Genomic DNA, 12200 nt, shown 5'->3' with positions numbered 1-12200 from the left:
GGACCCCACCGCTCCCCATTATTGTTGTATCCATGTGTTGCCGTAGAAACAAGCTCGTTTGCGGAGCCGTTACTTAGTAACGACTGTTGTGTATTTTCTTATTTCGCGGTCGCTGCCTAGTAACGGGTCTACATGCCACAATATAACACTATATAGTGTTAGCTACTAAGAGAGCATTTAAATAAATTCGATTAATGAAACATTTAAACGGTTATACTGCTGGTCAAGAAATTTCCTGCTGCTATACATAAAACTTAGAGGTGAATTGTCATCAACACAGGCGCTCCATTCTAGATCACCCATTCTGTCACGTTTTGCTGTGTGTGACTACAGACGGGGGTTGGATTGGTTACTGCATTTATTAACCACATGCATACACAGCTCGGAACTACACTTTACGGATCACTGACACACACAGACTAGTGTACTCAGTCTGTTACAGTATCCGCTTGCCGTTTCCTGACAACGGATTCTACCGAGAGAACTTCTTCAGCTTGCCACACTCAGGTCCTCTTGTCACAGCCTCAAGTGCAGAACTCTTGTTACCTGACAACTCAACTAACCTCCTAGCTTTCCCTTCAAAGGCTGACTTCCAACTGAACTCTCTCACTCTCCAGTCAGCTACTTGGCGTCACTTCACTCAACTGAAACTGTCATGTTTATAACATCTCGGCATGTTATTGGCCCCGACCCTTGTGGAGGGAGCTGCGGTCAGCAACGTCCTCCTACTGCGGGCGTCCCCCAGTCTTGACGTCCCCGTCATCCAGCTGCTCAGCCATACTAGTAGTCTTGCAGCTCGAGCTGGCGTCCTCGTCCCGAACGCTTTTCCTCGGAGCCGGCCGCCGTCTCCACGGGTCCCTCCCGCACCGGAACGCCATAACGACGCTTATTCCTCGCCCAACCGTACAATGCGGCGCCTCAGATCCACGTACGCGTCGTGAGCATACAGAACGCCCATTTCCAGGACTGAAACACCAGCAATCTCGACGACGAACACCCAGGTTCTCAGAGGACGCCTTCCCAAGGCCAGCTCTACCAGCGTCTCTTTCAGGACAGGGATGATCTCCCCTGATGCCAATGGCCAAGTCGGTCCTCTCTCAGGCAGTTCCGCGGTGATCGTCACTGATGTCCCGGTGCCAGTCGTCGCGAGGCATGTCTTGCCCCTATATTGACACGCTGAGTGTAACATAAAGGGGAGAGCTCATGACACCAGCGCCTTCTTCGCGCCGTCCCCTAATCGATTCTCCTGTTCCGATCGCCTCCACCCAGGCGGTCCTTCTCGGTGCGTTCCTAGGGGCAGACACACCTACACCGCCAACACACAGGCTGCCCAACCCCGCATCGTCCGGGCACCATGGCTCTCGCCTGCCGCAGCTCTGAATGCGGTCTGGCTTCCAGGTGTGTTGTACCTCATTGTAGTACCACTGCTGACGGGTAGAAACCCATTTGCACTAAAAATCAGGACCTGACCCGGAACCCTCGCCAAGCGTCCTATCGCTGCTTCACCTCTCGGTTTGTCGTCCTGCGTCGCTCTAGATGAGGTACGGAGGTAGCCCGCCATGTCTCGTCGCTCAGCTGGGTCCCGGCTCTCGGTCAGGAACAGTAGGCCAAGGCAAATTGGTGGTCTCCGTAACGCCCCACATCGCTTCTGCAGGGAAGCAGCACAAAACGCCGGCTACCTGTACAGTTGTTGTGTTCTGCCACGACCTCGAACTTGCGACGAAACGTGACCTAGGATAGGGACCGCTCGAACCTCGTCGGGTTTACCCTGTCGGCGCCGGTTACTGTGTTCCCATCGCCTTCAAGTCCTGCTTTGGTTTCGGCATCCGTCAGGAGCGTTCTGAACGTCCGCCGGTTGGCTTATATCAGCCGTTTCGTCGCTTGTATGCCAAAATTTCCCTTGGACCTTCGAGTCTAGTTCCACTCGGAGTCCCTGGGTCCGTTAATCGTCAGACACCAGTATTCCTCCTGCCCGATTGGTGACAGTTTCTTTTCTGCCGACCAAATTACACCAATGCGGCCTCCATTTTTCCTTGGCCGTTGTTTATAGAGGGCCTTACATCTTCTTGGCCGCTTTGTAGGCGTTCAAGCCTGTCCATAAGCAAATGTGTCAAGCGAAATCCATTTCCAATCCACTGCCCCACGTTTGACACCAATGTCACGTGAGAATGCCTATGCTGCTGGTTCTGGTAGGACATGGATTTATTTGGCACTAGTTCCTCTTAATTGCAACTGCTTGCAAGAATTTACAGGGGTTACGGTCGGCTATTCAACTCCCCTCGCCTTCTTTCTCTTGCTCTCCTTCGTCGCATCTTCCGAAGTCTCGCTCCAGTGTGCCCCTCGTCCTTGTCCCTTGTTACACCGGCGGGCTCCTGCCAGAACCGCGGCTGGCGGGGATCAGCACGTCCGATATCCGAGTTTCTGGATTTCAGAAGGCCTGTAGAGACATACTGCTTAGATGAACTTGGCGATGGTCAGGCCTACGACCGCTCGAGTGACAGACTGCCATTTCAGAGTGGTTAAACTTGGTAAGACACAACCTGCTGTGTAAGCCAGCACTGATAGAGGCTCTCTGTATGCGCTGTTCAGGTGTGTATAGTGTACATACACACCCCTCGCGTGGACGCTGTATGAGCGGAGAATTGTGTTGCGGCGCAGCAGAGGTGACGCCTCCTTTGAATGACCTACCCCTCGTCTAGCCAAACAGAAGGCCCCATTTACAAAACATCATAACGGCATACAGAACTTAAAATATCCTCATGTGTACCAACTGGGCCCCATCCCAAAGATGACTGCACTGGTGATGAGCAGCATCAAATTGCTGTTCTGAGCAACCAGCATCAGCGTTGCAACTTACCTATTGACTGTGGAGCTACAATGTGGACAAAGCCGGCAGAAAACAGGATGAGGAACACAGGAAGACTGATCCACGCTACATACTGAACCACGGGATGTGTTGTCAGGTCCTTGTACAGCCAGATGCGAGCTGAAACACAACATGGAACACGTGACGTCTGTTGATTCCAATGGGAGTATAACTGACTCGCCCAACAGAACGCGCAGACCAAACGAACGTGTGGCATAATCATGCATGAACCGTAGATAACACAAAGTGTTTAGTGGCTGCTAATTGCCTCTCATTAGTCTGCCCCTCAAAAGGACACATGAAAATAATCTAACTATACCTTGGTTGCAGATACTGATGCCACGGTCCATGAGGAAACTGATGAACGCCATGATGATCCCGAGTAGAGCCAGGAACACCCAGTCCTCTCCCAGCCTTGCAAAAGTGTGCCGCCATACGAAACTAAACGCCGCTATGACCTTGCTCGCACATTTCCCTCGGTACTTCTGCAACTCCTTGTTACGCAGACGGTCTTCCTTCTTGCGTTTGCGCTCAAGTGCCTTCACTTTGCGTGCCTCTTCTTTAGCGTATTCACCGAGGTCTTTGGTGTAACGTCCATACATCTGGAAATGAAAATTGGGACACAGTCTGGAATCCCATTCGAACACCAAGCCATTAACTCTGAAGGACAGCGGTAAGGATGTGTACCATCAGCTTATCGGTTCACTACTCCGTATTCTGGGCTCGGAGATTTGCTGGTCACATTAATCTGTTAAAGGACCAACATGTCTTCTCAGCCCCCTCATATTTCCGTTCCCGGCTGTCTACGCCTGTCCTGAAGGTAGACGCACCTGAACGCCATAACAGTCGCGCCACGACGCGGGAAGTTCACGCGTATGACAGGTGGCAACGTGCGCAAAACGTGCCTACAAGAACAAGTTCTTAACAAGTTCCGGCTGATCTGAGTGAGGGATATTCATATTGCGGCAGAGTTCCTCAAAGCAAGAAGTGTGAAGCCAGAGAAACAGCCATTGCTAGGAAGCGGTGGTGTAACATGCAACAATGAGTAATTGTTGGAAGGGGTGTTTTCTCTGCGATCCGTACCTCCGCCGTAGCCTGCGAGCAGTAGGAGGCGACGAAAGGGGAACCCAGTGCCTGGGGTATAACTGGGCCACCTTGTTCCTGGGGGATATAAATATGGGGACCTGGCCCTCCAGGTTGGGGGAGTCTCGAATCTGAGACAGTGAAATGTGGTCACGAGTCCTAAGGGACTCGGACCCGAGAATGACTGCGCTGGAGGCAGCCAACAACAATTGTAAGCGGCAGACACGTCCACTGGTCAGAGACAGCGCTTCGCATCAACAAACCTGCAACTGTCTGACAGTAATAAAATTTAGTCGTAAGCCCCACATGAGTGCTTTATTCCAAGACAGACCGGCGACTGACCGTCGGTCGTAACATAACTTCGACTTTGATTACGGGACAATCCTGTGACGGCAGTCAGAAGAGTAGGAGATCGGTGTGAGGTGGGCTCCAGCCTGCGAGGGCGTGAGCCCCGGAGCAAAGGAACATCCACTGTTGAAAGCCGTTACCAAGCAACGTGACTGAGAATACTAGTCTCTGTGTGACAGTGATTTGTAAAGTGTTGTCACGAGTTGTTTATAAGTCCAATAAATCCAATTACCAATCCAACCCTCATATATAGTCGCTCGATCGCGTGCCAGTATGTTTTCTTGGAAGTATAGACCGGCTGCTTCAATGGGCTTCGTACTTCAGAGGCGCAATGGAATCCTCGGGTAATATACGAGTAAACATGGTCCATACAGATTAGGCACTGCTTCCGGTCTGGACGCCGTGGAGAAGAGGAATTGAACTCCAATTCGGCGGTCATGCATCCGGTAGATCAGTCACTGCGTGGACTGAGCCAAGTCCATGTACTCTATGAACAAGGATACGCCACGCACTGTACATAAATCTTCCTTTGTAAGTACATTACGTTTAGGGGGCTCGCAGTAGCGTAGTTAGTTGCGGCACTGCGCTATAAGGTGGGTTCGAGTCCCGATGAGGAGGAATTTTTCAATTGACCTAATACTTCCAGGCGCACTATGGTACTGGGGATGACTCAGCCTCTAACAGAAATGAGTACCAGGAATATTCCTGGGGGTAAAGGGCGGCCGGCGCGTAAGGCTGGCAAATTCACCGTCATCTGTGAGCCAATTGTCTAGAAAATGTGGGAGCCCCGACGTCTCACAGCCTTACGGGCCTCGTCAGCCTGGCACAGGGCACAGTACCTTTTCACCTTCAAGTTCAGTATGTTTAAATTTCCCGCCGACACGTGCATGCCCGAAGTATGTTGAAAATAGACTTTAGTATATTTCTAACGGCGACGTAACGGCCTACGTAACTAACGGTAACGCACACACGTTCTCATAGCGGATGGAGTATAAGAATGTTTTTCTTTCAGGTTATACGGGCATGAGCGGTCTGAGTACAGAATGTGCCATGGAATGCTTTACGCAAAGGTATTATCCGTCGGGATGTTGATCGGAATGGATTTCGATAAAATTTGGTAGTTGACTTTGTCAGCTTCCTCTGAGTCTGGAGTACATCTGCACTGTCCATGTCGTGATAATGAACTGCCCCATCAGAAGCAGAAACTCGGCCTAAGTGAATGATTGCCTTGCTTAGAGATTAGGTGGAGCTAGAGTGGCTTAAAGCACTAAGTACACGAACCAGGGCTGCAGTCGAGTTAGGGCTGTTTGGAGTGCAGGGGAAAAACCCAAATCCTACTCAGGGAACACCATTTTCATGAAAATTCTGAAAGTAGAGAAAGTTACACAACTGAAACGGACAGGGTAACTGGCCGTGGAGGCCCATATGGTTGTGAGACGCCGAGGCTCCCACATTTCCTAAACAATCGGCTCATAGATGGGGGTGAGGTTGTTAGCCCCACGCGTCGGCCGGCCGCGCTTTATCCCCAAGGAAGATTCATGGTACTCCTTGCGGTTAGAGCCTGAGTTGGCTCCAGGGCCACAGAGTGGCTTAGAAGGATCGGGTTAATTGAAAAAATCCAATGACCTCACTGTGAATAGAACCCGCGACCTTCCGGCTTGTAGTGTAGTGCCCCCAGATGTATGAATGTTCAGTCTCTGTGCCAACTTGCGGAACAGAGTTGGCCCACGGTCAGCTGAGTGAGTCCCATTCGGAAAGCTGCAAAGCGACTTGTGTCACTGTTGCTCGCAGGAAGACGATGAGTCATCCGGTCACTTCCTCATCTTGACAGCTGCGAGGGGGCAATTCCGCCCAATTACAATGCGCCCAGCACTGCAATACTGGGCGACAAGTGAACGCACAATAAGGAGGTCGTCTGTTGGAATTCGGGTTCAACGCCAATATTTGGTCGCTGCGCTGTGTACAGCTTGCACCATTTGAAACACAGCCCAAGCGACAGTCACTTGTATGGAACAGGTTCCTCTCCCCGTGTAACGGACTCTGGTGACACTCCAACCAGTGTCAGCTTGGTTGCTAGGCTGCCGCAAAAGCCGCGCATGTGCGAGCGAGCACGCTGTGTTCGCAGACAAAGTATGTCTTCATTTACCTGCTGAAGCGTTCAGAAGTGCCGAACAAAACAATGGTACGACTGGCAAGGCGGGAGTCCTTGCTTTTATAGGCTGGGTTCTGTTTAAAATGGTACGCCGTACGCAGCCGCCACAGGCGTACCTCGGACTTCGGACTTGGTGCGTTCCCAGAAACGGGCCGAAAGTCTCAAAATCTCGCGTCGAGTTCATTATGACAACAGAAGTATGCGGGTTGCATTCCTGGAATCAAGGGTCTGGAACCACTCTTCAATGTTTTAACCCCATTTTGCTTCAGAGTATACTGTTCCATTGCAAAGTATAGAGGGCATATCAAATAACAGACCACGAAAACATGAGAATCAGGTTAACACGTCGCCGCGGATCGTTACAACAGTTTCCATGCAAGCCACAGGAGCAACCAGCTAAACCGCCATCTCCAGCACTGCGCAGCATTCAGACGGGAGAGGACGCCGGAAGAGTGGTCTCACGAACTGTCGACATTCAGAAATCGAGTCTCGAATCGCAAATCCGAAAATCCTGAGTGCAATTCTAACAATTCTAACGCATATTCATGTGATGGGACCGTCTGTGTATAGGCAACACACATATTACAGACTTATTATACATATCTGAGAAATATTTACGAAACGCCTGAAAAGTATACGTACATTGCTTCTGTCAGTCGAGGTTCTGTAGAGTACATTGTGCCTCACCTTGCATAGCTCAGGCTACAGCGGCAACTTAACGTCACCTGAACGGCCGCCATGTTCGTATCTGCCCAATATATATGTTAGCCCTTTGGCCTACTCTGCATGGACTCAATAATTCCACGAAACCCGCCCATTGCACAATCAATACGCGATACGGAAGCGGAAGTTGAAATTGCAAGCTTCGATCCAGCAGGCCGCTGGCTACTCTATCATCAACGAATGTTGCAAAACACCTACAGTTGATACAAAGTCGTTAGACACACAAGAACACTGTGACAGGTACACGGTCTAGACTTAAGAGTTGTGTTCAGGATAAGGAACTGTAGGTAAAGAGTGTAAGGCCCACTGGGAATTCCAAGGGATGCGTCCTCAATTGTCATAAGCTTCAGTACTATTAACTTCCTCTGCTTTTTCTCCTCTTCCTTTCCAGTCTTACATGCTATAGAATGATACGTCGAGGCCGGTGCTTAACACCATCTCTCACGAATAACACAGAAAAGTAGTCAATCATAAACTGTCTGCAACGAACAATGACCTCTTGAACGCGAACGCACTTAAGGAAACAGGAAGATAAAGAGGCAAAGCTGTCCCTGTAACAAGCCGTGGAGGCCCATAGGGTTGTGAGACGTCGAGGCTCCCACATTTTCTAGGCAATTGGCTCACAGATGGCAGTGAGGTTATCAACCTTCCGCGCCGGCCGCCCTTACCCCCAGGAAGATTCCTGGTACTCATTTCTGTTGGAGGCTGAGTGGACCCCAGGGCCATAGTACGGATGGAAACATTAGGTAACTTGAAAAAAGAAATTCAGCTCATCGGGACTCGAGCCCGCGACCTTCCGGCTTGTAGCATAGTGAAGAAAACAGGAAGGAAAGTCATTAATTTGGACTGCTTTGAAATAAGACTTATTTCAGCCTATTAATGCAGCACTCCATTACACTGGGGCACGCGGTGGCGTAGTTGGCTGAGGCACTATGCAACTAGTCAGTAGGTGGTCGGTTCGAGTCCAGATGAGGCGGATTTTTTTTTCGATTTACCTAATCTTTCCAGCCGCACTATGGCCCTGGGGTCGACTCAGCATCTAACAGAAATGAGTACCAGGAATCTTCCTGGGGGTAAAGGGCGGCCGGCACGGAAGGTTGATAACCTCGCTGCCATCTGTGAGCCGACCGTCTAGAAAATGTGGGAACCTCGACGTAGCACAAACCTATGGGTCCCCACAGCCTGTTGCAGGGATAGCTTTACCTTACCTTGGTGTACAGAAGAGCTAACCGTAGTCTGCAATACATATTTCAGTTGTAGCCAGCTGCTTCTGCGGACCGCGGCTGTTCCCAGCTTCCTATTTCTCTCTGAAGGAACGCATAAATGGGCCAACAATGTTTCATATAGTTCTCCAATGTAGAATTTAATGACAATCCACCCAGGAGCTCTGGAGCGCTTCCTTGAGTACAGACCGACGGACTGGGCTAACTTAACCCATTAAGGGCTAATGGTTGCTATATATACGACCTAGAGCTCTGCATTCTGCCCACACAGGGTATACGTATGTTTCATACCATTCTCACAATAAACAGCGATAATTGTCCAAAGCGCCGGTCACGGTAGCCGAGCGGTCTAAGGCATGTACTGTCTTCGCTCAGGGCATGGATGTTTAGTTTGTGTGTGTGTGTGTGTGTCTTTCTGTGTTTGTGTACAGGTAGAGGCCTTGCGACGAGCTGATCACCCGCCCAAGGAGTCCTACCGAATGTGTAAGATCAAGAAAAACCGAAGTGAACAGAGAAGTTCATGGAGCCCACTGGGGCTGTAGTGCCAAGGAAAAAAAAAAATTGTTCAAAGCAGCATTAAGCGATCGGTTGTTGTTACGGAAACGGAGAGTGTTTCCTGTGAGGTAAGAACTGAATCTGTATAGGTTTTTCAGACGAGTGGAACTCGCCAGAAGAAGATCACAAACAGGGAGACCGAACATGTAGACAAGGAATTCGTCAAGTTAATAGGGCTGTTTGTGTGTGTGACGTCATGGCGTAATGTCCTCGTGTGCCGACAGCCATGTGACGCGCTGGAGGCTAATTCTACTAGGACAGCGTCCGCAAGCCTCACTGACGGTGTCTGCAGTACCACAAATTAGGCCACGACCAATTCCTTCCCCACGCTTTACACTTTTGTTGTTGTGATTTTACGATGCTGCCAATATCCAGACTGTGTAGTGCAGAATGGCAGAATTATTGGTAAATAATTGGAAAGGACTTGAAAGGAAATGGCCACGGGCTAATGAAGGTTCTATCCTACCATTTGCTTAGAGGGACTGAGGAAAATTACGACAAACGTCAGCCATAACAGACGGCGACCCATCCGCGATTCACAGGTGCACCAAGCCGCTCGTTCATTATTCACAAAACACTGCACCATTCTCAGCTACCGACAGCGTCGTTAAATAAACAACAAAGTAAAACAGATCTAACTACACAGGCCTAATCACCATAGCTAATCAATCGGTCCATCTTTACAGCTTGTGCCGGTCGCAAGAACAGAGCCGCAATGTGCATCCTCTCTGCCCCCCCCCCCACCCACAAACTTACCACTGTCTGCACATAATCCAAGTCCTCGATGAGCTCCGAGGGTTGGGGAGGAGGACAGGGATAGAACACCTGCTCTTGCGCCCTGCGGTGGTCATAGTGGCGCACACTGCTGAGCAGCGGCGACGCCGGGATGTTGCGGCGTCTCAGCCGGTATTCCTCCATCAGGCGGTCGAAGTCCTCCCACTCAGAGTCCACGTCGTCTTCACAGTATTCCTCGTGCACTGTGGCCAGCATCTTGCGTCCAGTCCTCGGCTAGGAACTTCACACTCTGGTGCAACGTGCTGCAGGTCGAACTGGTGGATCCTCCAGCAGGGTGCTACAGGCTGAACTGGTGGCTCCTCCTGCAGGGTGCTACAGGCTGGACTGGTGGCTCCTCCTGCAGGGTGCTACAGGCTGAACTGGTGGCTCCTCCTGCAGGGTGCTACAGGCTGAACTGGTGTCTCCTCCTGCAGGGTGCTACAGGCTGAACTGGTGGATCCTCCAGCAGGGTGCTACAGGCTGAACTGGTGGCTCCTCCTGCAGGGTCCCAGAGGCTGAACTGGTGGTTCCTTCTGTAGGGTGCTACAAGCTGAACTGGTGACTTCCTCTGCAGAATGATACACACTGAACTGATGGCTCCCTCTGCAGAGTGCTACAGGCTTAATTGGTGGCTTCCCCTGTAGAGTACTACAGATTGAACTGGTGACGTCCTCTGCAAAGTATTTAAGTGAAATTGAGGACACTTGCCGGGTGTTATAGGTCGAACTGGTGGCTCTCCAATGTGAGTAACCGAGATAAAATCGTTCTTTTTGACCGGAAACACTCTTCTGTATGACGTTATCTGTGCAAGTCTCTGAATCTACCAGGCTTCGGCACAACAGTCAGGCAGTGCGCTACCGCCACAGCGTCACGAAGCAATCTAATGAGTCCATCTAGTGGACTGTGGCGAGCCAGTGCGACTGCAGTTCGCGGTCCAATCAAACACAATTTGGCGCAGTTAGCTGACGCGAGGGGGTGGAACAGCCGATAGAGGGACACAGTTCGTGTTTCCTTAGCACTTTCAGGGGTGCCCATCATCCTCAGACCACATTCCTATCAGCATCGATCAAAATCTTGGTCATAAATCAGGAAAATAACAAAGCATACAATGCTACCAACAAATTCAGAAATACGCCAGGACGAGGAAGCCGTTCGGTGATAGGCAGTTGACCCAAAGCTGTCTTTCCCAGTTCTGTCCACAAATCTCAAAACACTGCCTTTCCGATTTTGAAATATGCCAAATAACGTGGAAGTTCTCCCAGCGGTGGGGTGACTTTTCATGTTGCTTACGCAGCTTCACGGAGCAGACTCTTGCTTGAGAAGCTAACGGTAGCCCAGAGGCTCAATAAATTCACCTCATTTTATGGACCCCGGAAGTTCATTGCCGCATTCACAAGAGGCCACTACTAGTCCCTGTCCTGAGCCAGACGAATCCAGAACACACCTTTCAAATATATTTCTAAAAAATCATTAATATTTGTTTCCTACCTATAGCTTGGGTTTCCAAGTTATTACTTCCCTTCGGGGTTTTCTGCCAGAGTTGTGTATAGATTTCTCTTCACCACCATGCATACTACATGCCCTACCCAACTAATTTTCTTCCATTTAATCATTTTTATTGCTAGTGGGGTGGGACTAAGTCCCTTGTACTGTGGCCACTTCTGGCCTATTGTACCAGCCCCAGATGATACGTGAGGGTGATTGTGGAGCAATTGGTGGAATGAAGATTGGCAGGGGAAACCGAAGTACTCGGAGAAAACCTGCCCCAGCGCCACTTTGTCCACCACAAATCCCACTTGATCTGACCCCGGGATCGAACCCGGGCCGCCGAGATGGGAACCCATTTAATCATACTAATAATATCAGGTGGATAGTACAGATTATAGAGCTCTTCATCATGTAATTTTCTGTGTTCCTCTTATACTCCTTCCTGTTTTCTTTAGACCTGACGGATCCACAGCACAGCACATAGAACTCTCTGTCGATATTTTCGCGCGTCACTTCCTTCAGCTCGCGACCGGACAATTGACACTGGAGTCAGCATTGCTTCCTGAAGAGAGCAGAGGCCCACAGTACGATTCTAAATACCGTGCCTGCAGATATGGGACCGACTCCTCCATGGCGTCGGAGGTTTCTAATTTGTGTGACCTGCGCACCAGAAGGACAACAGTTCCTTGTGGCAGCGTCGTGACGGCCACTTGAGTCCACCCGCATTCTCACACCCTGTATTACCCTCCCCTCTGCGACTCCTTCTTCTTCACACTAAAAGATTGCATGCCGCGGATCTCCTAACCCCACATTTCCCATAAGGCCTTGGCCCTTGAAAAACACGGCTTTTCAAGAATGCAACCCCGAGTATTGCCTTACAGTCATTTCTGCATTTGAGCGCTTTCCATTTATGCTACTGAAGAATGCAGACTTCTTAATTAGCGCCATCTTAGTTCTCGCTTTAACGCAATTACGCGGTAAGCTATAG

At 50.2% G+C, this 12200-nt stretch overlaps 1 protein-coding gene across 5 annotated transcripts in view; it reads right to left on the bottom strand.

Annotated features, from left to right (window-relative positions):
* The window catches only part of LOC111861453 (chloride channel protein 2), an 82733-nt gene that overhangs the window by 25137 nt on the left and 45396 nt on the right, over nucleotides 1–12200 (bottom strand). For 4 of the 5 annotated variants that reach the window (XM_023846053.2, XM_023846054.2, XM_023846055.2 and 1 more), the window contains exons 2-3: nucleotides 3186–3468; nucleotides 2858–2986 (exon numbers count right to left, since the gene is read on the bottom strand). In XM_023846053.2, the coding sequence (XP_023701821.1) occupies nucleotides 2858–2986; nucleotides 3186–3468 (412 nt within the window). Of the gene's footprint in view, nucleotides 1–2857; nucleotides 2987–3185; nucleotides 3469–9706; nucleotides 10622–12200 lie in introns of those variants that run through there. The other variant, XM_023846052.2, reaches the window with a different exon arrangement.

This window comes from Cryptotermes secundus, unplaced genomic scaffold, assembly GCF_002891405.2.
Source record: "Cryptotermes secundus unplaced genomic scaffold, Csec_1.0 scaffold693, whole genome shotgun sequence".
In the NCBI taxonomy this organism is placed as follows: domain Eukaryota; kingdom Metazoa; phylum Arthropoda; class Insecta; order Blattodea; family Kalotermitidae; genus Cryptotermes; species Cryptotermes secundus.
This window is presented reverse-complemented; position numbering and strand designations above follow the sequence as displayed.